Genomic DNA, 23,152 nt, shown 5'->3' with positions numbered 1-23,152 from the left:
AAGTAGGAGTTTGAAGGCCTCTCATAGGACCAGTCATCTGCAAGAGGGAAGAACTGCTTAGGTACAGCCTCGTTCAGAAGGCAGAAGGTCTAGAGAAACTGCACAAACCAGTCATGAGCTTCAGGGAGAACACCAAGACTTCTTCACCAGCCTCCGTTGAGGCATAAGGGACCCAAGTTGGCTTCAAGGCACTACTGCTGACATTTTGAAACCTGCAGTTCAAGAAGTGACCAATTAAATGGGCTTCCAGTTCCACCACTGCAAGCAGTGCCACAAGTCACAAAAGGTCGCTTACCTTTGATAGTGGCATTGAACTCCAATAACTGCACCACCTGCACGGGTAATCGGAGTGCCAGCAAACGCCTCAGGAGTATAGGTAAGGGCAAAGGTGTAGACAAGCTCATCCTTGGTCATCTATAGGAGACTGACGTTGTTACCAAGAGGGTTCTCCGAAAAAGAGAACCCATTCCAAAAGGCATCTTAGCAAGTCCTGCCATAACACTTGGTTACCCGAGTAAGCAGTTATTAAGAGTCTTTCCCACTATAAGAGAACCGTCCCATGGATGGTTCCCTGAATCTAGAACGTCGATACCAAAACAAGGGCCTATTTTTAGTAGGGTTCAATAAATCTAGTAACACTTAACAGCTCTTACCATCAAGACACTGTTGCAGTCCTGCAGTTCATTCTCAAAGAAGAGCACCTTAGAGCCTGGGACCAAACCGACAACAGGACATCCTCCCAGAGTCAGACCAGATGGCTGGATCAGTTCACCATTGCTAAACAAGTCCTGCTGTACCTCCACATGAATCCGGTTCTCACCGCATTGAATAGCTACACTACTGGGGGTCACAGGTTGCCTCAAATGGAAATCCACCGCCATCTCACTCGGCACTTCTGGAACAACGGGGAACCTCCAGTCCAAAGGCTTCACTGGACCCTGCAACACCTGCTTCTCCTGAAGACCAAGAGGCTCTTGTGCAAATCCTCTGTAGTCGAGACTCTGAAACGGAGAGGCCTTCTGCAAAGTGTTCCCGAGCACTTGAGAAGAAACAGGCACTCTGGAAGCTGGATACAATTGATGCTTCTTGCTTTTCGGACTTTGACTGGAACTCAAACTTCCAAAAGCATTCTTCAGATCAAACACCACAAGCACAACCAGCACTAACACACATTGCAAAAGACCCATCCTGACAACCGTTAACACAATACCCACCAGTGCTCGTCTTTGCCATTAAGTACAGCTTTGAATTTAAGCGGCTCCTCCCCTTTCAGCTTGATTGATTACCTTTGGACCTCCAAAGGTCTCTGGACCTGTAATTAACAAATGAGAACGTTCTGGAATGTCACTAGCCAATGGAAGGCTTGAAAAGGATCTGAGATTTTCATCTACACTTATTCACAATTTTACAATTAAAGTTTGACAGTGTGTCTATGATAGACAAAGAATGTCATTACAAAAGCGCCTGATATGACTCAAATAATAGAGAATATTCATAAAAATCTCTCTCTCTTTTAATGAATCCTCTGCAGTGAATGGGTGGCATCAGAACGAAAGTCCAAAGAGCTATTATAAATATCAAAATAATCCACAAGTAATTCACATCAATTACGGTCTTGTGAAGGGAAAGGCTGTGTGTTTATAAGAAACAAATCCATCGTTGAGAAATTCAAATTCAAATTATTGCTTCCAGCCAAAATATGAGCTCATAATCCCAGTTAAAGGTGCCATAGAATGCATTGATACTATATTTTAAATGATATCTACATAAAAGGTACGTGGCTTGGGTATGGGCAAAAATTCTCTGGAACGGTTTTACATGTCCATTTACAACCCTGGGATTTGTCCCTAGAATTATTTGGAAGGGTCATGAACAATAATGTTGAGCTCTGCTCTGATTGGCTGTTTCACAGCGCGGATCTCTTCTGTCCAGCGTGAACGATGGCGAGATTAGGCATTAAAACCTGATATGTTTGAGCCTGTATCAGACGAAGATAAAGATTTGGAAAGAATGTTTAGCGTCCGCGTGAACGAGGCTTGAGAGAGTTGTCAGTGAAGATGTGGACGCAGCCTCTGTGTTGCTTTTATAAGCGTTTTTTCTCAATAAGAATTGAATCTTGAGATCCAATGAGAATCACCCAGTTGTTAATGAAGAGGGAGGGACTATCGTTAATTAGCTGAAATCTGTAGAATACAAAAAGACCAAAGGGCAGTAGCTTCACTTTGTGTTTAGCTGTTGAACAATGGCTGGAAGTTGGTGTTTGGCTCAGATTTTGGTGGTCTGTGCTTTCTGTCATGCTGTTCCACAGTGGAGTAAATCGCTTCAGGATGCTCAAGCTCTGATGATCCAGCAAACTGACCAGCAGTTTCAGCTCCAGAAGCCAGTTCAACAGCTAACTAACCAGCAGTTTCCGCCTCGGAAACCAGTTCAACAGCTAACTAACCAGCAATTTCCGCTCCAAAAGCCTGTTCCACAACTACCTACACCGCAGTTTCCGCTTCAGAAGCCAGTTCCACAACAACCTAAGCCGCAGTTTCCGCTTCAGAAGCCAGTTCCACAACAACCTAAGCTGCAGTTTCCGCTTCAGAAGCCAGTTCCACAACAACCTTACCCGCAGTTTCCGCTTCAGAAGCCAGTTCCACAACAACCTAAGCCGCAGTTTCCGATTCAGAAGCCAGTTAAACAGCAGTTTCAGAAGCCAGTAGTGCAGGCAGAGCCCCTTGATAAATGTGCTGTAGCTGATTCTGAGCAGATCCAATGTGGTCTACCTGGGATCAGTGGTGCTGAGTGTGAAGCTATCAACTGCTGCTTTAACGGACAGCAGTGTTTCTATGGGAGGGCAGGTAAGCGTTCTCCATCTTATTCTGTTCGTGTTAAACCGTTTCTCTGAATTTAACCTGCTCTTGTTCTAGTGACTGTCCAGTGTATTCGAGATGGTCAGTTTGTGGTAGTGGTGTCTCGAGACGTTACCTTGCCTCGACTGAGTCTGGATTCGGTTCATCTACTGGGTGGAAACGACCCACCTTGTGCTCCTGTGGGGTCTACACCTTCCTTTGCTATATACCAGTTCCCTGTGACCGCATGTGGCACGAGCGTGATGGTTAGCAGCTGCTACTGGTTTTATTCTGCATCGCTTGGACTGGATGCTGACACCGTTTCTATTCACAGGAGGACGGTGGATATGTGGTGTATGAAAACAGAATGACCTCATCGTATGAAGTGGGGATTGGACCATATGGTTCCATCACAAGGGACAGTCATTTTGAGGTGCACATTATGGAGAGGACTGACCCCAACATTGTCCTGATGCTGGGACGTTGTTGGACTACTTCAACCCCCAGTCCACTCAGTCTCCCCCAGTGGGACCTTCTGATCGACGGGTGCGTGTACAGCCAATCTTCATCCAGTTAGTCTGCTGGGAGACCCTTTCTAACCTTCTCTTTTGTCTTCAGATGCCCTTACCAGGACGACCGCTATCTGACCACACTGGTTCCAGTGACTGGATCGTCTGGTCTTCAGTTCCCAACCCACTACAAGCGCTTTGCTGTGAAGATGTTCACATTTGTAGATCCAGCCTCACTGGCTGCTCTGCAGGAAACCGTATGCCCCCCTTTACTTGAACATTTGTGTATTTACTACTTGTGGATTCTATGACTTGAGCCTCTTTCTTCCCTGTCAGATCTTCATCCACTGCAGTACAGAGGTGTGCCATCCATCATCTGGCTCTTGTGAGCAAAGCTGCACCAGGAAACGTGAGTTCTTGCTTTCTCTCGACAAAAAGGAACTGAGCATTTTAGAAGTGCGTTCTCACTTCTAACACTTCTCTTTCAGGAAGAGACACTCGTATCAAGGCTGTCTCTGGGGAGCAGACTGTGGTTTCTAGTGGAGAAGTTACTCTGGTCATGTAAATCTAGTGTTTTTAATAAACCGTGCAGAACCCTGAGGTATCTCTTTGTCTATTGTTTTGGTTGGGCAGAATCCGGGATTACATGCCTCTTCCCAGTTGTTTTTTCTTGTCTAGTTTAACCAATTGATTTTGTGCGAGGAAGTGGGTAGTCCTACTGTACCTATTCTCTTGCCAGAAGGAAAGGCTCCCTTTTCTCGTAAGGGAAGTTAATAAACCTTTTAAAGGGACCTGCTGTGAGCTCCCTTTTTTAGGAGTACTGTAAAGGGAATTCTGTTAATTGGCACTTGTGCCAAAAGAGTTCTGTGTGAACGTCCCCTTCCTTGAACAAATCCATGTACAATAGAAGCGCACTCCCAGTATCAACACTGGCACAACATTTTCCACCTTCAGACGGGTTATTTATAGGCTTTACATTTTAGGAAAACGGCAGGCATCGCTTAAGTTCAGTGTAGTATTTGGTGTGCCAAACTTGCAGAACCTGTACTGACGTAAGGGGTTTTTTGTGCAGTAGCAGGTCAGTTAGAATTCTGAAAAATCATTGACGAAATGACACCCAAATAGAACTAATGTTTGGACTCTCAGTGAATGACCTTTTTTGAAAACTGTTGGTTTGTCACTTGTGCAACATCTTGGGCGGTTTCAATACTAAAGGGATACTCCACCCCAAAAAACCGGCCCCAGATTATTGTTTTACTTTCACAGTACGTTAAACATCACTCTCTCACTTGACCTGGAGAAACGGTGCATCAGTTGAAAGTTTAAAGACTCTAGCTTCGATATTTGACCAATGTTTTGATAAAACATTGTTGCAGTGACCGTCATTTATGTCAGGAGTACAAAATAAATAGGAGTCATTTTTAGAATAGAAATTCACCAAGCATTCATATTCAGTCACGTCTGCAGTGGTTTGTGTTCAAATAGGGTTTATAGTCAAAAGTTGCATATACACAGAGATATATTTACTGATGTTTACTTCATATTTCTTCAGTCAGAATCCTCATTTCTAATCATTTTCCACTGATTTACGTGATCTGATGATAATGATCCGCTCCCAGCCCTGTCTCTGTGTGAATAGTCTTCCGTGTGCGCGCTGACAGAGACCGGATTCGCCCGTGTCTTGTCCATCATAACTGTGCATCATATCCCGCCCCATCCTACCCATGATGCATTTCCTGTACACTTCTGTGTCGATATCTGACCACAACCACACAGAGAAACCTCTGTACCCATGAAATATCCAAATAATAAACACACGATTACGTTAGTTAATGGTTGGTATGTGATTTTGGGCGTTTTTATAACTATTAAAAATGTACATCTGAAATGCTAACTTGTGCAGCGACGTAAAAGGCTATAAATAGCATATTTTTACAGCAGTAAAATTCCACATGTGATCGCAAAAGGAGGTTATTACAAACAATCGGTTAATTTTCATGAATAGTCTTATGTAGCTTGATGCTAACGTTAGCTCTAATGCAGCTACATAGCAGGTGCAGTTCTTCTTCATAATGCATTTTGTAATCATTTTGTCAAAGGTTGTAAGAAAATGTTTTGTTGTATTTTTATAGTAAGGCTTTTGATAATAGTGGGGTAAATGTATACTGGCATAATGATAAATGAAGAATCAGGATTTTGTGTCATACCTGGCCCATGTGTGAAAGGCTCGTTTCGTAACAACAATAGAATCATGAATGGGGCAGTTTTGCCGGTCCCAACAAGAGATGATCGCATTCCAGGAGTCATAAATCAATTTTACTAGCCTTCTCTAAAAACACACATGACACGGTCTTAGAAAAGGTTTCATAAATTTCACACTTTGTGAGATTATATTCTGAAATATCAAAATGAAGTATTAGTAGACTTGTGGCTTTAGCTTCATTATGTATCTAAAATCATATCCTACGTCACTTTTAAATAGGTTTTTAATATTTTTACTGACATGTTTCAGCTTACATATATCTCTATTATAACCGTCTGAGTAATTCTGATTCCTGAACAGTAAACTTTGAGGTGTCAGCTTTGTGAACAGATGTTGATTATGTATCTAGTAAGAAAGACTCGTTAGCAGCAACCTTTTAATTTTGGGCATGTCATTCGTGTCTCCATGCTGAAAATGGGGGGTGACAAGTAAGGGGTTAAATTGGGTCCCAAAGACCAATGAAGGTTCTACAGGTTTGGAACGACACGGGGGTAAGTGATTAGTGACACCATTTTCATTTTGGGGAGGAGGATCCCTTTAATATCATTACTTTGAGTTGAGGACAATTGACACGGTTTCTTGTTTGCTTCAAGACAGTCGAGAATTGATTTCCATTTAAAACTTGAGCTCAGCAATTTGAGTTGGATTTAAAACAAAAGCCGCAAGTAATCCACATAACTTTATATTGTGAATATCGGGAACCAAACTACGGTTTGGAAGACAAATTAAAAAAGGGGAACCTTGTGCTGCCCCAGGTTAACAACTGGAGGATGGATAAAGGAATGCACAACCTTACAAAAGGTTGTGAAACCTTGGTTTAATAGTGTGAGGAAAAAACAACTGGGAAGAGGCATGTAATCCCGGATTCTGCCCAACCAAAACAATAGACAAAGAGATACCTCAGGGTTCTGCACGGTTTATTAAAAACACTAGATTTACATGACCAGAGTAACTTCTCCACTAGAAACCACAGTCTGCTCCCCAGAGACAGCCTTGATACGAGTGTCTCTTCCTGAAAGAGAAGTGTTAGAAGTGAGAACGCACTTCTAAAATGCTCAGTTCCTTTTTGTCGAGAGAAAGCAAGAACTCACGTTTCCTGGTGCAGCTTTGCTCACAAGAGCCAGATGATGGATGGCACACCTCTGTACTGCAGTGGATGAAGATCTGACAGGGAAGAAAGAGGCTCAAGTCATAGAATCCACAAGTAGTAAATACACAAATGTTCAAGTAAAGGGGGGCATACGGTTTCCTGCAGAGCAGCCAGTGAGGCTGGATCTACAAATGTGAACATCTTCACAGCAAAGCGCTTGTAGTGGGTTGGGAACTGAAGACCAGACGATCCAGTCACTGGAACCAGTGTGGTCAGATAGCGGTCGTCCTGGTAAGGGCATCTGAAGACAAAAGAGAAGGTTAGAAAGGGTCTCCCAGCAGACTAACTGGATGAAGATTGGCTGTACACGCACCCGTCGATCAGAAGGTCCCACTGGGGGAGACTGAGTGGACTGGGGGTTGAAGTAGTCCAACAACGTCCCAGCATCAGGACAATGTTGGGGTCAGTCCTCTCCATAATGTGCACCTCAACATACACAGGCTCTCGCAGGACTTTTGTGATGGGATAATCAGCGTCACTGTAGTAGGACGTGTAGGCCTCATCCCCTGAGGAACAACACTGGGGTTTAACCAGACTCCAGTTTGAAAGGCTTTAGGCAGACACAGGACAAGACCTTACCTTCAGCACAGCCTTTGGTGACACATTGGCCATTGGCCAGTCTGAGCTCCACCCTGAGAGGTCCAGGAGCAGCTACTGGTGGAGGTGGAGGAACAGAGTTGACCTCCACAACCAGAGCTTCCACGGAAGTTCCCGAATATCTACACTGGAAGAGAAACCTGGACGACACACAGCGAGCTTGTAGCATTTATCAGGGATTAGTGGTCACACCAAGTCATGGATCACCTACTCAAAATGACTGTCCCTTGTGATGGAACCATATGGTCCAATCCCCACTTCATACGATGAGGTCATTCTGTTTTCATACACCACATATCCACCGTCCTCCTGTGAATAGAAACGGTGTCAGCATCCAGTCCAAGCGATGCAGAATAAAACCAGTAGCAGCTGCTAACCATCACGCTCGTGCCACATGCGGTCACAGGGAACTGGTATATAGCAAAGGAAGGTGTAGACCCCACAGGAGCACAAGGTGGGTCGTTTCCACCCAGTAGATGAACCGAATCCAGACTCAGTCGAGGCAAGGTAACGTCTCGAGACACCACTACCACAAACTGACCATCTCGAATACACTGGACAGTCACTAGAACAAGAGCAGGTTAAATTCAGAGAAACGGTTTAACACGAACAGAATAAGATGGAGAACGCTTACCTGCCCTCCCATAGAAACACTGCTGTCCGTTAAAGCAGCAGTTGATAGCTTCACACTCAGCACCACTGATCCCAGGTAGACCACATTGGATCTGCTCAGAATCAGCTACAGCACATTTATCAAGGGGCTCTGCCTGCACTACTGGCTTCTGAAACTGCTGTTTAACTGGCTTCTGAATCGGAAACTGCGGCTTAGGTTGTTGTGGAACTGGCTTCTGAAGCGGAAACTGCGGGTTAGGTTGTTGTGGAACTGGCTTCTGAAGCGGAAACTGCAGCTTAGGTTGTTGTGGAACTGGCTTCTGAAGCGGAAACTGCGGCTTAGGTTGTTGTGGAACTGGCTTCTGAAGCGGAAACTGCGGTGTAGGTAGTTGTGGAACAGGCTTTTGGAGCGGAAATTGCTGGTTAGTTAGCTGTTGAACTGGTTTCCGAGGCGGAAACTGCTGGTTAGTTAGCTGTTGAACTGGCTTCTGGAGCTGAAACTGCTGGTCAGTTTGCTGGATCATCAGAGCTTGAGCATCCTGAAGCGATTTACTCCACTGTGGAACAGCATGACAGAAAGCACAGACCACCAAAATCTGAGCCAAACACCAACTTCCAGCCATTGTTCAACAGCTAAACACAAAGTGAAGCTACTGCCCTTTGGTCTTTTTGTATTCTACAGATTTCAGCTAATTAACGATAGTCCCTCCCTCTTCATTAACAACTGGGTGATTCTCATTGGATCTCAAGATTCAATTCTTATTGAGAAAAAACGCTTATAAAAGCAACACAGAGGCTGCGTCCACATCTTCACTGACAACTCTCTCAAGCCTCGTTCACGCGGACGCTAAACATTCTTTCCAAATCTTTATCTTCGTCTGATACAGGCTCAAACATATCAGGTTTTAATGCCTAATCTCGCCATCGTTCACGCTGGACAGAAGAGATCCGCGCTGTGAAACAGCCAATCAGAGCAGAGCTCAACATTATTGTTCATGACCCTTCCAAATAATTCTAGGGACAAATCCCAGGGTTGTAAATGGACATGTAAAACCGTTCCAGAGAATTTTTGCCCATACCCAAGCCACGTACCTTTTATGTAGATATCATTTAAAATATAGTATCAATGCATTCTATGGCACCTTTAACTGGGATTATGAGCTCATATTTTGGCTGGAAGCAATAATTTGAATTTGAATTTCTCAACGATGGATTTGTTTCTTATAAACACACAGCCTTTCCCTTCACAAGACCGTAATTGATGTGAATTACTTGTGGATTATTTTGATATTTATAATAGCTCTTTGGACTTTCGTTCTGATGCCACCCATTCACTGCAGAGGATCCATTAAAAGAGAGAGAGATTTTTATGAATATTCTCTATTATTTGAGTCATATCAGGCGCTTTTGTAATGACATTCTTTGTCTATCATAGACACACTGTCAAACTTTAATTGTAAAATTGTGAATAAGTGTAGATGAAAATCTCAGATCCTTTTCAAGCCTTCCATTGGCTAGTGACATTCCAGAACGTTCTCATTTGTTAATTACAGGTCCAGAGACCTTTGGAGGTCCAAAGGTAATCAATCAAGCTGAAAGGGGAGGAGCCGCTTAAATTCAAAGCTGTACTTAATGGCAAAGACGAGCACTGGTGGGTATTGTGTTAACGTTTGTCAGGATGGGTCTTTTGCAATGTGTGTTAGTGCTGGTTGTGCTTGTGGTGTTTGATCTGAAGAATGCTTTTGGAAGTTTGAGTTCCAGTCAAAGTCCGAAAAGCAAGAAGCATCAATTGTATCCAGCTTCCAGAGTGCCTGTTTCTTCTCAAGTGCTCGGGAACACTTTGCAGAAGGCCTCTCCGTTTCAGAGTCTCGACTACAGAGGATTTGCACAAGAGCCTCTTGGTCTTCAGGAGAAGCAGGTGTTGCAGGGTCCAGTGAAGCCTTTGGACTGGAGGTTCCCCGTTGTTCCAGAAGTGCCGAGTGAGATGGCGGTGGATTTCCATTTGAGGCAACCTGTGACCCCCAGTAGTGTAGCTATTCAATGCGGTGAGAACCGGATTCATGTGGAGGTACAGCAGGACTTGTTTAGCAATGGTGAACTGATCCAGCCATCTGGTCTGACTCTGGGAGGATGTCCTGTTGTCGGTTTGGTCCCAGGCTCTAAGGTGCTCTTCTTTGAGAATGAACTGCAGGACTGCAACAGTGTCTTGATGGTAAGAGCTGTTAAGTGTTACTAGATTTATTGAACCCTACTAAAAATAGGCCCTTGTTTTGGTATCGACGTTCTAGATTCAGGGAACCATCCATGGGACGGTTCTCTTATAGTGGGAAAGACTCTTAATAACTGCTTACTCGGGTAACCAAGTGTTATGGCAGGACTTGCTAAGATGCCTTTTGGAATGGGTTCTCTTTTTCGGAGAACCCTCTTGGTAACAACGTCAGTCTCCTATAGATGACCAAGGATGAGCTTGTCTACACCTTTGCCCTTACCTACACTCCTGAGGCGTTTGCTGGCACTCCGATTACCCGTGCAGGTGGTGCAGTTATTGGAGTTCAATGCCACTATCAAAGGTAAGCGACCTTTTGTGACTTGTGGCATTGCTTGCAGTGGTGGAACTGGAAGCCCATTTAATTGGTCACTTCTTGAACTGCAGGTTTCAAAATGTCAGCAGTAGTGCCTTGAAGCCAACTTGGGTCCCTTATGCCTCAACGGAGGCTGGTGAAGAAGTCTTGGTGTTCTCCCTGAAGCTCATGACTGGTTTGTGCAGTTTCTCTAGACCTTCTGCCTTCTGAACGAGGCTGTACCTAAGCAGTTCTTCCCTCTTGCAGATGACTGGTCCTATGAGAGGCCTTCAAACTCCTACTTCCTGGGTGACGTTATTAATGTTGAGGCATCTGTGAAGGTATACAACCACGTCCCTCTGCGTGTGTTTGTGGACAGCTGTGTGGCCACCCAAGTACCTGATGTGAACGCCCTTCCGAGATATTGGTTCATTGAGAATCATGGGTGTGTTCATGTCACCAGATGCTGCAGAGTTGACTTGTTCTCGCGTTTGCTCCTTGTAACCACTTTGTCCCTGACAACTACTTTTTACTCCTTAGATGTCTTGTGGATGCCAAGGTCACAGCTTCCAGCTCGCGCTTCATGCCTCGATCCCAGGAAGACAAAATCCGGTTCCAGCTGGAGGCCTTCATGTTCCAGGGGGGATCCAGTCCTTCTGTATGTATGAGTGTTTGAGAATGACCTCTCCCATTTGCTTTGGTTTGTGTCCCCTTACCCGTGGTGTCTCTTGCAGATCTACATGACGTGTGTTCTGAAGGCCACTCTTGCTTCTGCACCTAGTGACGCGCTCCACAAATCCTGTTCCTTTGCCAATGGGTATGTTCATGCCACTTACGAATACATTAAAGGTGCCAAGTCTGATTTGTCGTATTGCAGGTGGCTTGCTGCTGATGGGAACAACCAGGTTTGTGGTTGCTGTGACTCAACATGTGGTCCTGATGGTGGAACTGCTGCTTCTCCTTTTGGAGGTAGGAAGGTGCTTTTAAGCTTGGTTTTTGACCCTTCAAGCACTTAACTTTGGTGTCTTCTTTTTCTAGGCCTTCAGTGGGAAGGGAAGGCCTCGCTCGGTCCTGTAGTGGTTCAAGAGCACAAGAAGACTTTAGCTGGTCTTCAATAAATGTGGGGGAGCAAACTTATTCTTGTTTCTGTTTTTCTTGTCTAGTTTAACCAATTGATTTTGTGCGAGGAAGTGGGTAGTCCTACTGTACCTATTCTCTTGCCAGAAGGAAAGGCTCCCTTTTCTCGTAAGGGAAGTTAATAAACCTTTTAAAGGGACCTGCTGTGAGCTCCCTTTTTTAGGAGTACTGTAAAGGGAATTCTGTTAATTGGCACTTGTGCCAAAAGAGTTCTGTGTGAACGTCCCCTTCCTTGAACAAATCCATGTACAATAGAAGCGCACTCCCAGTATCAACACTGGCACAACATTTTCCACCTTCAGACGGGTTATTTATAGGCTTTACATTTTAGGAAAACGGCAGGCATCGCTTAAGTTCAGTGTAGTATTTGGTGTGCCAAACTTGCAGAACCTGTACTGACGTAAGGGGTTTTTTGTGCAGTAGCAGGTCAGTTAGAATTCTGAAAAATCATTGACGAAATGACACCCAAATAGAACTAATGTTTGGACTCTCAGTGAATGACCTTTTTTGAAAACTGTTGGTTTGTCACTTGTGCAACATCTTGGGCGGTTTCAATACTAAAGGGATACTCCACCCCAAAAAACCGGCCCCAGATTATTGTTTTACTTTCACAGTACGTTAAACATCACTCTCTCACTTGACCTGGAGAAACGGTGCATCAGTTGAAAGTTTAAAGACTCTAGCTTCGATATTTGACCAATGTTTTGATAAAACATTGTTGCAGTGACCGTCATTTATGTCAGGAGTACAAAATAAATAGGAGTCATTTTTAGAATAGAAATTCACCAAGCATTCATATTCAGTCACGTCTGCAGTGGTTTGTGTTCAAATAGGGTTTATAGTCAAAAGTTGCATATACACAGAGATATATTTACTGATGTTTACTTCATATTTCTTCAGTCAGAATCCTCATTTCTAATCATTTTCCACTGATTTACGTGATCTGATGATAATGATCCGCTCCCAGCCCTGTCTCTGTGTGAATAGTCTTCCGTGTGCGCGCTGACAGAGACCGGATTCGCCCGTGTCTTGTCCATCATAACTGTGCATCATATCCCGCCCCATCCTACCCATGATGCATTTCCTGTACACTTCTGTGTCGATATCTGACCACAACCACACAGAGAAACCTCTGTACCCATGAAATATCCAAATAATAAACACACGATTACGTTAGTTAATGGTTGGTATGTGATTTTGGGCGTTTTTATAACTATTAAAAATGTACATCTGAAATGCTAACTTGTGCAGCGACGTAAAAGGCTATAAATAGCATATTTTTACAGCAGTAAAATTCCACATGTGATCGCAAAAGGAGGTTATTACAAACAATCGGTTAATTTTCATGAATAGTCTTATGTAGCTTGATGCTAACGTTAGCTCTAATGCAGCTACATAGCAGGTGCAGTTCTTCTTCATAATGCATTTTGTAATCATTTTGTCAAAGGTTGTAAGAAAATGTTTTGTTGTATTTTTATAGTAAGGCTTTTGATAATAGTGGGGTAAATGTATACTGGCATAATGATAAATGAAGAATCAGGATTTTGTGTCATACCTGGCCCATGTGTGAAAGGCTCGTTTCGTAACAACAATAGAATCATGAATGGGGCAGTTTTGCCGGTCCCAACAAGAGATGATCGCATTCCAGGAGTCATAAATCAATTTTACTAGCCTTCTCTAAAAACACACATGACACGGTCTTAGAAAAGGTTTCATAAATTTCACACTTTGTGAGATTATATTCTGAAATATCAAAATGAAGTATTAGTAGACTTGTGGCTTTAGCTTCATTATGTATCTAAAATCATATCCTACGTCACTTTTAAATAGGTTTTTAATATTTTTACTGACATGTTTCAGCTTACATATATCTCTATTATAACCGTCTGAGTAATTCTGATTCCTGAACAGTAAACTTTGAGGTGTCAGCTTTGTGAACAGATGTTGATTATGTATCTAGTAAGAAAGACTCGTTAGCAGCAACCTTTTAATTTTGGGCATGTCATTCGTGTCTCCATGCTGAAAATGGGGGGTGACAAGTAAGGGGTTAAATTGGGTCCCAAAGACCAATGAAGGTTCTACAGGTTTGGAACGACACGGGGGTAAGTGATTAGTGACACCATTTTCATTTTGGGGAGGAGGATCCCTTTAATATCATTACTTTGAGTTGAGGACAATTGACACGGTTTCTTGTTTGCTTCAAGACAGTCGAGAATTGATTTCCATTTAAAACTTGAGCTCAGCAATTTGAGTTGGATTTAAAACAAAAGCCGCAAGTAATCCACATAACTTTATATTGTGAATATCGGGAACCAAACTACGGTTTGGAAGACAAATTAAAAAAGGGGAACCTTGTGCTGCCCCAGGTTAACAACTGGAGGATGGATAAAGGAATGCACAACCTTACAAAAGGTTGTGAAACCTTGGTTTAATAGTGTGAGGAAAAAACAACTGGGAAGAGGCATGTAATCCCGGATTCTGCCCAACCAAAACAATAGACAAAGAGATACCTCAGGGTTCTGCACGGTTTATTAAAAACACTAGATTTACATGACCAGAGTAACTTCTCCACTAGAAACCACAGTCTGCTCCCCAGAGACAGCCTTGATACGAGTGTCTCTTCCTGAAAGAGAAGTGTTAGAAGTGAGAACGCACTTCTAAAATGCTCAGTTCCTTTTTGTCGAGAGAAAGCAAGAACTCACGTTTCCTGGTGCAGCTTTGCTCACAAGAGCCAGATGATGGATGGCACACCTCTGTACTGCAGTGGATGAAGATCTGACAGGGAAGAAAGAGGCTCAAGTCATAGAATCCACAAGTAGTAAATACACAAATGTTCAAGTAAAGGGGGGCATACGGTTTCCTGCAGAGCAGCCAGTGAGGCTGGATCTACAAATGTGAACATCTTCACAGCAAAGCGCTTGTAGTGGGTTGGGAACTGAAGACCAGACGATCCAGTCACTGGAACCAGTGTGGTCAGATAGCGGTCGTCCTGGTAAGGGCATCTGAAGACAAAAGAGAAGGTTAGAAAGGGTCTCCCAGCAGACTAACTGGATGAAGATTGGCTGTACACGCACCCGTCGATCAGAAGGTCCCACTGGGGGAGACTGAGTGGACTGGGGGTTGAAGTAGTCCAACAACGTCCCAGCATCAGGACAATGTTGGGGTCAGTCCTCTCCATAATGTGCACCTCAACATACACAGGCTCTCGCAGGACTTTTGTGATGGGATAATCAGCGTCACTGTAGTAGGACGTGTAGGCCTCATCCCCTGAGGAACAACACTGGGGTTTAACCAGACTCCAGTTTGAAAGGCTTTAGGCAGACACAGGACAAGACCTTACCTTCAGCACAGCCTTTGGTGACACATTGGCCATTGGCCAGTCTGAGCTCCACCCTGAGAGGTCCAGGAGCAGCTACTGGTGGAGGTGGAGGAACAGAGTTGACCTCCACAACCAGAGCTTCCACGGAAGTTCCCGAATATCTACACTGGAAGAGAAACCTGGACGACACACAGCGAGCTTGTAGCATTTATCAGGGATTAGTGGTCACACCAAGTCATGGATCACCTACTCAAAATGACTGTCCCTTGTGATGGAACCATATGGTCCAATCCCCACTTCATACGATGAGGTCATTCTGTTTTCATACACCACATATCCACCGTCCTCCTGTGAATAGAAACGGTGTCAGCATCCAGTCCAAGCGATGCAGAATAAAACCAGTAGCAGCTGCTAACCATCACGCTCGTGCCACATGCGGTCACAGGGAACTGGTATATAGCAAAGGAAGGTGTAGACCCCACAGGAGCACAAGGTGGGTCGTTTCCACCCAGTAGATGAACCGAATCCAGACTCAGTCGAGGCAAGGTAACGTCTCGAGACACCACTACCACAAACTGACCATCTCGAATACACTGGACAGTCACTAGAACAAGAGCAGATTAAATTCAGAGAAACGGTTTAACACGAACAGAATAAGATGGAGAACGCTTACCTGCCCTCCCATAGAAACACTGCTGTCCGTTAAAGCAGCAGTTGATAGCTTCACACTCAGCACCACTGATCCCAGGTAGACCACATTGGATCTGCTCAGAATCAGCTACAGCACATTTATCAAGGGGCTCTGCCTGCGCTACTGGCTTCTGAAACTGCTGTTTAACTGGCTTCTGAATCGGAAACTGCGGCTTAGGTTGTTGTGGAACTGGCTTCTGAAGCAGAAACTGCGGCTTAGGTTGTTGTGGAACTGGCTTCTGAAGCGGAAACTGCAGCTTAGGTTGTTGTGGAACTGGCTTCTGAAGCGGAAACTGCGGCTTAGGTTGTTGTGGAACTGGCTTCTGAAGCGGAAACTGCGGGTTAGGTTGTTGTGGAACTGGCTTCTGAAGCGGAAACTGCAGCTTAGGTTGTTGTGGAACTGGCTTCTGAAGCGGAAACTGCGGCTTAGGTTGTTGTGGAACTGGCTTCTGAAGCGGAAACTGCAGCTTAGGTTGTTGTGGAACTGGCTTCTGAAGCGGAAACTGCGGGTTAGGTTGTTGTGGAACTGGCTTCTGAAGCGGAAACTGCGGTGTAGGTAGTTGTGGAACAGGCTTTTGGAGCGGAAATTGCTGGTTAGTTAGCTGTTGAACTGGTTTCCGAGGCGGAAACTGCTGGTTAGTTAGCTGTTGAACTGGCTTCTGGAGCTGAAACTGCTGGTCAGTTTGCTGGATCATCAGAGCTTGAGCATCCTGAAGCGATTTACTCCACTGTGGAACAGCATGACAGAAAGCACAGACCACCAAAATCTGAGCCAAACACCAACTTCCAGCCATTGTTCAACAGCTAAACACAAAGTGAAGCTACTGCCCTTTGGTCTTTTTGTATTCTACAGATTTCAGCTAATTAACGATAGTCCCTCCCTCTTCATTAACAACTGGGTGATTCTCATTGGATCTCAAGATTCAATTCTTATTGAGAAAAAACGCTTATAAAAGCAACACAGAGGCTGCGTCCACATCTTCACTGACAACTCTCTCAAGCCTCGTTCACGCGGACGCTAAACATTCTTTCCAAATCTTTATCTTCGTCTGATACAGGCTCAAACATATCAGGTTTTAATGCCTAATCTCGCCATCGTTCACGCTGGACAGAAGAGATCCGCGCTGTGAAACAGCCAATCAGAGCAGAGCTCAACATTATTGTTCATGACCCTTCCAAATAATTCTAGGGACAAATCCCAGGGTTGTAAATGGACATGTAAAACCGTTCCAGAGAATTTTTGCCCATACCCAAGCCACGTACCTTTTATGTAGATATCATTTAAAATATAGTATCAATGCATTCTATGGCACCTTTAACTGGGATTATGAGCTCATATTTTGGCTGGAAGCAATAATTTGAATTTGAATTTCTCAACGATGGATTTGTTTCTTATAAACACACAGCCTTTCCCTTCACAAGACCGTAATTGATGTGAATTACTTGTGGATTATTTTGATATTTATAATAGCTCTTTGGACTTTCGTTCTGATGCCACCCATTCACTGCAGAGGATCCATTAAAAGAGAGAGAGATTTTTATGAATATTCTCTATTATTTGAGTCATATCAGGCGCTTTTGTAATGACATTCTTTGTCTATCATAGACACACTGTCAAACTTTAATTGTAAAATTGTGAATAAGTGTAGATGAAAATCTCAGATCCTTTTCAAGCCTTCCATTGGCTAGTGACATTCCAGAACGTTCTCATTTGTTAATTACAGGTCCAGAGACCTTTGGAGGTCCAAAGGTAATCAATCAAGCTGAAAGGGGAGGAGCCGCTTAAATTCAAAGCTGTACTTAATGGCAAAGACGAGCACTGGTGGGTATTGTGTTAACGTTTGTCAGGATGGGTCTTTTGCAATGTGTGTTAGTGCTGGTTGTGCTTGTGGTGTTTGATCTGAAGAATGCTTTTGGAAGTTTGAGTTCCAGTCAAAGTCCGAAAAGCAAGAAGCATCAATTGTATCCAGCTTCCAGAGTGCCTGTTTCTTCTCAAGTGCTCGGGAACACTTTGCAGAAGGCCTCTCCGTTTCAGAGTCTCGACTACAGAGGATTTGCACAAGAGCCTCTTGGTCTTCAGGAGAAGCAGGTGTTGCAGGGTCCAGTGAAGCCTTTGGACTGGAGGTTCCCCGTTGTTCCAGAAGTGCCGAGTGAGATGGCGGTGGATTTCCATTTGAGGCAACCTGTGACCCCCAGTAGTGTAGCTATTCAATGCGGTGAGAACCGGATTCATGTGGAGGTACAGCAGGACTTGTTTAGCAATGGTGAACTGATCCAGCCATCTGGTCTGACTCTGGGAGGATGTCCTGTTGTCGGTTTGGTCCCAGGCTCTAAGGTGCTCTTCTTTGAGAATGAACTGCAGGACTGCAACAGTGTCTTGATGGTAAGAGCTGTTAAGTGTTACTAGATTTATTGAACCCTACTAAAAATAGGCCCTTGTTTTGGTATCGACGTTCTAGATTCAGGGAACCATCCATGGGACGGTTCTCTTATAGTGGGAAAGACTCTTAATAACTGCTTACTCGGGTAACCAAGTGTTATGGCAGGACTTGCTAAGATGCCTTTTGGAATGGGTTCTCTTTTTCGGAGAACCCTCTTGGTAACAACGTCAGTCTCCTATAGATGACCAAGGATGAGCTTGTCTACACCTTTGCCCTTACCTACACTCCTGAGGCGTTTGCTGGCACTCCGATTACCCGTGCAGGTGGTGCAGTTATTGGAGTTCAATGCCACTATCAAAGGTAAGCGACCTTTTGTGACTTGTGGCATTGCTTGCAGTGGTGGAACTGGAAGCCCATTTAATTGGTCACTTCTTGAACTGCAGGTTTCAAAATGTCAGCAGTAGTGCCTTGAAGCCAACTTGGGTCCCTTATGCCTCAACGGAGGCTGGTGAAGAAGTCTTGGTGTTCTCCCTGAAGCTCATGACTGGTTTGTGCAGTTTCTCTAGACCTTCTGCCTTCTGAACGAGGCTGTACCTAAGCAGTTCTTCCCTCTTGCAGATGACTGGTCCTATGAGAGGCCTTCAAACTCCTACTTCCTGGGTGACGTTATTAATGTTGAGGCATCTGTGAAGGTATACAACCACGTCCCTCTGCGTGTGTTTGTGGACAGCTGTGTGGCCACCCAAGTACCTGATGTGAACGCCCTTCCGAGATATTGGTTCATTGAGAATCATGGGTGTGTTCATGTCACCAGATGCTGCAGAGTTGACTTGTTCTCGCGTTTGCTCCTTGTAACCACTTTGTCCCTGACAACTACTTTTTACTCCTTAGATGTCTTGTGGATGCCAAGGTCACAGCTTCCAGCTCGCGCTTCATGCCTCGATCCCAGGAAGACAAAATCCGGTTCCAGCTGGAGGCCTTCATGTTCCAGGGGGGATCCAGTCCTTCTGTATGTATGAGTGTTTGAGAATGACCTCTCCCATTTGCTTTGGTTTGTGTCCCCTTACCCGTGGTGTCTCTTGCAGATCTACATGACGTGTGTTCTGAAGGCCACTCTTGCTTCTGCACCTAGTGACGCGCTCCACAAATCCTGTTCCTTTGCCAATGGGTATGTTCATGCCACTTACGAATACATTAAAGGTGCCAAGTCTGATTTGTCGTATTGCAGGTGGCTTGCTGCTGATGGGAACAACCAGGTTTGTGGTTGCTGTGACTCAACATGTGGTCCTGATGGTGGAACTGCTGCTTCTCCTTTTGGAGGTAGGAAGGTGCTTTTAAGCTTGGTTTTTGACCCTTCAAGCACTTAACTTTGGTGTCTTCTTTTTCTAGGCCTTCAGTGGGAAGGGAAGGCCTCGCTCGGTCCTGTAGTGGTTCAAGAGCACAAGAAGACTTTAGCTGGTCTTCAATAAATGTGGGGGAGCAAACTTATTCTTGTTTCTGTTTTTCTTGTCTAGTTTAACCAATTGATTTTGTGCGAGGAAGTGGGTAGTCCTACTGTACCTATTCTCTTGCCAGAAGGAAAGGCTCCCTTTTCTCGTAAGGGAAGTTAATAAACCTTTTAAAGGGACCTGCTGTGAGCTCCCTTTTTTAGGAGTACTGTAAAGGGAATTCTGTTAATTGGCACTTGTGCCAAAAGAGTTCTGTGTGAACGTCCCCTTCCTTGAACAAATCCATGTACAATAGAAGCGCACTCCCAGTATCAACACTGGCACAACATTTTCCACCTTCAGACGGGTTATTTATAGGCTTTACATTTTAGGAAAACGGCAGGCATCGCTTAAGTTCAGTGTAGTATTTGGTGTGCCAAACTTGCAGAACCTGTACTGACGTAAGGGGTTTTTTGTGCAGTAGCAGGTCAGTTAGAATTCTGAAAAATCATTGACGAAATGACACCCAAATAGAACTAATGTTTGGACTCTCAGTGAATGACCTTTTTTGAAAACTGTTGGTTTGTCACTTGTGCAACATCTTGGGCGGTTTCAATACTAAAGGGATACTCCACCCCAAAAAACCGGCCCCAGATTATTGTTTTACTTTCACAGTACGTTAAACATCACTCTCTCACTTGACCTGGAGAAACGGTGCATCAGTTGAAAGTTTAAAGACTCTAGCTTCGATATTTGACCAATGTTTTGATAAAACATTGTTGCAGTGACCGTCATTTATGTCAGGAGTACAAAATAAATAGGAGTCATTTTTAGAATAGAAATTCACCAAGCATTCATATTCAGTCACGTCTGCAGTGGTTTGTGTTCAAATAGGGTTTATAGTCAAAAGTTGCATATACACAGAGATATATTTACTGATGTTTACTTCATATTTCTTCAGTCAGAATCCTCATTTCTAATCATTTTCCACTGATTTACGTGATCTGATGATAATGATCCGCTCCCAGCCCTGTCTCTGTGTGAATAGTCTTCCGTGTGCGCGCTGACAGAGACCGGATTCGCCCGTGTCTTGTCCATCATAACTGTGCATCATATCCCGCCCCATCCTACCCATGATGCATTTCCTGTACACTTCTGTGTCGATATCTGACCACAACCACACAGAGAAACCTCTGTACCCATGAAATATCCAAATAATAAACACACGATTACGTTAGTTAATGGTTGGTATGTGATTTTGGGCGTTTTTATAACTATTAAAAATGTACATCTGAAATGCTAACTTGTGCAGCGACGTAAAAGGCTATAAATAGCATATTTTTACAGCAGTAAAATTCCACATGTGATCGCAAAAGGAGGTTATTACAAACAATCGGTTAATTTTCATGAATAGTCTTATGTAGCTTGATGCTAACGTTAGCTCTAATGCAGCTACATAGCAGGTGCAGTTCTTCTTCATAATGCATTTTGTAATCATTTTGTCAAAGGTTGTAAGAAAATGTTTTGTTGTATTTTTATAGTAAGGCTTTTGATAATAGTGGGGTAAATGTATACTGGCATAATGATAAATGAAGAATCAGGATTTTGTGTCATACCTGGCCCATGTGTGAAAGGCTCGTTTCGTAACAACAATAGAATCATGAATGGGGCAGTTTTGCCGGTCCCAACAAGAGATGATCGCATTCCAGGAGTCATAAATCAATTTTACTAGCCTTCTCTAAAAACACACATGACACGGTCTTAGAAAAGGTTTCATAAATTTCACACTTTGTGAGATTATATTCTGAAATATCAAAATGAAGTATTAGTAGACTTGTGGCTTTAGCTTCATTATGTATCTAAAATCATATCCTACGTCACTTTTAAATAGGTTTTTAATATTTTTACTGACATGTTTCAGCTTACATATATCTCTATTATAACCGTCTGAGTAATTCTGATTCCTGAACAGTAAACTTTGAGGTGTCAGCTTTGTGAACAGATGTTGATTATGTATCTAGTAAGAAAGACTCGTTAGCAGCAACCTTTTAATTTTGGGCATGTCATTCGTGTCTCCATGCTGAAAATGGGGGGTGACAAGTAAGGGGTTAAATTGGGTCCCAAAGACCAATGAAGGTTCTACAGGTTTGGAACGACACGGGGGTAAGTGATTAGTGACACCATTTTCATTTTGGGGAGGAGGATCCCTTTAATATCATTACTTTGAGTTGAGGACAATTGACACGGTTTCTTGTTTGCTTCAAGACAGTCGAGAATTGATTTCCATTTAAAACTTGAGCTCAGCAATTTGAGTTGGATTTAAAACAAAAGCCGCAAGTAATCCACATAACTTTATATTGTGAATATCGGGAACCAAACTACGGTTTGGAAGACAAATTAAAAAAGGGGAACCTTGTGCTGCCCCAGGTTAACAACTGGAGGATGGATAAAGGAATGCACAACCTTACAAAAGGTTGTGAAACCTTGGTTTAATAGTGTGAGGAAAAAACAACTGGGAAGAGGCATGTAATCCCGGATTCTGCCCAACCAAAACAATAGACAAAGAGATACCTCAGGGTTCTGCACGGTTTATTAAAAACACTAGATTTACATGACCAGAGTAACTTCTCCACTAGAAACCACAGTCTGCTCCCCAGAGACAGCCTTGATACGAGTGTCTCTTCCTGAAAGAGAAGTGTTAGAAGTGAGAACGCACTTCTAAAATGCTCAGTTCCTTTTTGTCGAGAGAAAGCAAGAACTCACGTTTCCTGGTGCAGCTTTGCTCACAAGAGCCAGATGATGGATGGCACACCTCTGTACTGCAGTGGATGAAGATCTGACAGGGAAGAAAGAGGCTCAAGTCATAGAATCCACAAGTAGTAAATACACAAATGTTCAAGTAAAGGGGGGCATACGGTTTCCTGCAGAGCAGCCAGTGAGGCTGGATCTACAAATGTGAACATCTTCACAGCAAAGCGCTTGTAGTGGGTTGGGAACTGAAGACCAGACGATCCAGTCACTGGAACCAGTGTGGTCAGATAGCGGTCGTCCTGGTAAGGGCATCTGAAGACAAAAGAGAAGGTTAGAAAGGGTCTCCCAGCAGACTAACTGGATGAAGATTGGCTGTACACGCACCCGTCGATCAGAAGGTCCCACTGGGGGAGACTGAGTGGACTGGGGGTTGAAGTAGTCCAACAACGTCCCAGCATCAGGACAATGTTGGGGTCAGTCCTCTCCATAATGTGCACCTCAACATACACAGGCTCTCGCAGGACTTTTGTGATGGGATAATCAGCGTCACTGTAGTAGGACGTGTAGGCCTCATCCCCTGAGGAACAACACTGGGGTTTAACCAGACTCCAGTTTGAAAGGCTTTAGGCAGACACAGGACAAGACCTTACCTTCAGCACAGCCTTTGGTGACACATTGGCCATTGGCCAGTCTGAGCTCCACCCTGAGAGGTCCAGGAGCAGCTACTGGTGGAGGTGGAGGAACAGAGTTGACCTCCACAACCAGAGCTTCCACGGAAGTTCCCGAATATCTACACTGGAAGAGAAACCTGGACGACACACAGCGAGCTTGTAGCATTTATCAGGGATTAGTGGTCACACCAAGTCATGGATCACCTACTCAAAATGACTGTCCCTTGTGATGGAACCATATGGTCCAATC

General features: G+C 44.0%; 4 protein-coding genes and 1 long non-coding RNA gene across 5 annotated transcripts; 1 reads left to right on the top strand and 4 right to left on the bottom strand.

The window, feature by feature from the left end:
• Positions 1-291: 291 nt before the first annotated feature.
• Positions 292-1,202, bottom strand: LOC132131851 (zona pellucida sperm-binding protein 3-like). The gene is made up of 2 exons (XM_059543986.1): positions 654-1,202; positions 292-414 (listed from the first exon to the last, which is right to left on the bottom strand). The coding sequence occupies exons 1-2, from the start codon at positions 1,185-1,187 to the stop codon at positions 292-294; spliced, it is 657 nt and encodes a 218-aa protein (XP_059399969.1). The 5' UTR covers positions 1,188-1,202.
• Positions 1,203-3,265: 2,063 nt separating this feature from the next.
• LOC132131488 (zona pellucida sperm-binding protein 4-like) lies at positions 3,266-3,941 on the top strand. The gene is made up of 4 exons (XM_059543529.1): positions 3,266-3,380; positions 3,453-3,600; positions 3,680-3,752; positions 3,832-3,941. Exons 1-4 carry the CDS (start codon positions 3,277-3,279, stop codon positions 3,906-3,908), a joined length of 402 nt encoding a protein of 133 aa, XP_059399512.1. The 5' UTR covers positions 3,266-3,276; the 3' UTR covers positions 3,909-3,941.
• A 2,567-nt stretch (positions 3,942-6,508) lies between these two features.
• Positions 6,509-8,600, bottom strand: LOC132131560 (zona pellucida sperm-binding protein 4-like). The gene is made up of 8 exons (XM_059543616.1): positions 7,988-8,600; positions 7,731-7,918; positions 7,565-7,662; positions 7,336-7,493; positions 7,070-7,262; positions 6,850-6,997; positions 6,698-6,770; positions 6,509-6,618 (listed from the first exon to the last, which is right to left on the bottom strand). The coding sequence occupies exons 1-8, from the start codon at positions 8,586-8,588 to the stop codon at positions 6,542-6,544; spliced, it is 1,536 nt and encodes a 511-aa protein (XP_059399599.1). The 5' UTR covers positions 8,589-8,600; the 3' UTR covers positions 6,509-6,541.
• Positions 8,601-14,176: 5,576 nt separating this feature from the next.
• LOC132131478 (zona pellucida sperm-binding protein 4-like) lies at positions 14,177-16,468 on the bottom strand. The gene is made up of 8 exons (XM_059543516.1): positions 15,656-16,468; positions 15,399-15,586; positions 15,233-15,330; positions 15,004-15,161; positions 14,738-14,930; positions 14,518-14,665; positions 14,366-14,438; positions 14,177-14,286 (listed from the first exon to the last, which is right to left on the bottom strand). The coding sequence occupies exons 1-8, from the start codon at positions 16,464-16,466 to the stop codon at positions 14,210-14,212; spliced, it is 1,746 nt and encodes a 581-aa protein (XP_059399499.1). The 5' UTR covers positions 16,467-16,468; the 3' UTR covers positions 14,177-14,209.
• Positions 16,469-22,054: 5,586 nt separating this feature from the next.
• On the bottom strand, positions 22,055-22,538 carry LOC132131978 (uncharacterized). Its single transcript, XR_009428982.1, has 3 exons — positions 22,396-22,538; positions 22,244-22,316; positions 22,055-22,164 (listed from the first exon to the last, which is right to left on the bottom strand). It is a non-coding gene; the product is annotated as an uncharacterized LOC132131978 (long non-coding RNA).
• Positions 22,539-23,152: the final 614 nt, after the last annotated feature.

This window comes from Carassius carassius, chromosome 48 (assembly GCF_963082965.1).
Source record: "Carassius carassius chromosome 48, fCarCar2.1, whole genome shotgun sequence".
NCBI classification, from domain to species: Eukaryota; Metazoa; Chordata; class Actinopteri; order Cypriniformes; family Cyprinidae; genus Carassius; species Carassius carassius.
Note: the sequence above shows the minus strand (reverse complement) of the source record. Positions and strands in the feature narration are given on the sequence as shown.

Excerpts from the sequence above, each read along its gene's own strand:
- LOC132131851 (XM_059543986.1), bottom strand. The coding sequence starts at position 1,187 with ATGGGTCTTTTGCAATGTGTGTTAGTGCTGGTTGTGCTTGTGGTGTTT. Across the intron at positions 415-653 it reads ACTGCAACAGTGTCTTGATG|ATGACCAAGGATGAGCTTGT; the intron begins GTAAGAGCTGTT and ends AGTCTCCTATAG.
- LOC132131488 (XM_059543529.1), top strand. The coding sequence starts at position 3,277 with ATGGAGAGGACTGACCCCAACATTGTCCTGATGCTGGGACGTTGTTGG. Across the intron at positions 3,601-3,679 it reads TGGCTGCTCTGCAGGAAACC|ATCTTCATCCACTGCAGTAC; the intron begins GTATGCCCCCCT and ends CTTCCCTGTCAG. Across the intron at positions 3,753-3,831 it reads GCAAAGCTGCACCAGGAAAC|GAAGAGACACTCGTATCAAG; the intron begins GTGAGTTCTTGC and ends CTTCTCTTTCAG.
- LOC132131560 (XM_059543616.1), bottom strand. The coding sequence starts at position 8,588 with ATGGCTGGAAGTTGGTGTTTGGCTCAGATTTTGGTGGTCTGTGCTTTC. Across the intron at positions 7,263-7,335 it reads CACCAAAGGCTGTGCTGAAG|GGGATGAGGCCTACACGTCC; the intron begins GTAAGGTCTTGT and ends GTTGTTCCTCAG. Across the intron at positions 6,619-6,697 it reads GCAAAGCTGCACCAGGAAAC|GAAGAGACACTCGTATCAAG; the intron begins GTGAGTTCTTGC and ends CTTCTCTTTCAG.
- LOC132131478 (XM_059543516.1), bottom strand. The coding sequence starts at position 16,466 with ATGGCTGGAAGTTGGTGTTTGGCTCAGATTTTGGTGGTCTGTGCTTTC. Across the intron at positions 15,331-15,398 it reads CATGTGGCACGAGCGTGATG|GAGGACGGTGGATATGTGGT; the intron begins GTTAGCAGCTGC and ends TTCTATTCACAG. Across the intron at positions 14,287-14,365 it reads GCAAAGCTGCACCAGGAAAC|GAAGAGACACTCGTATCAAG; the intron begins GTGAGTTCTTGC and ends CTTCTCTTTCAG.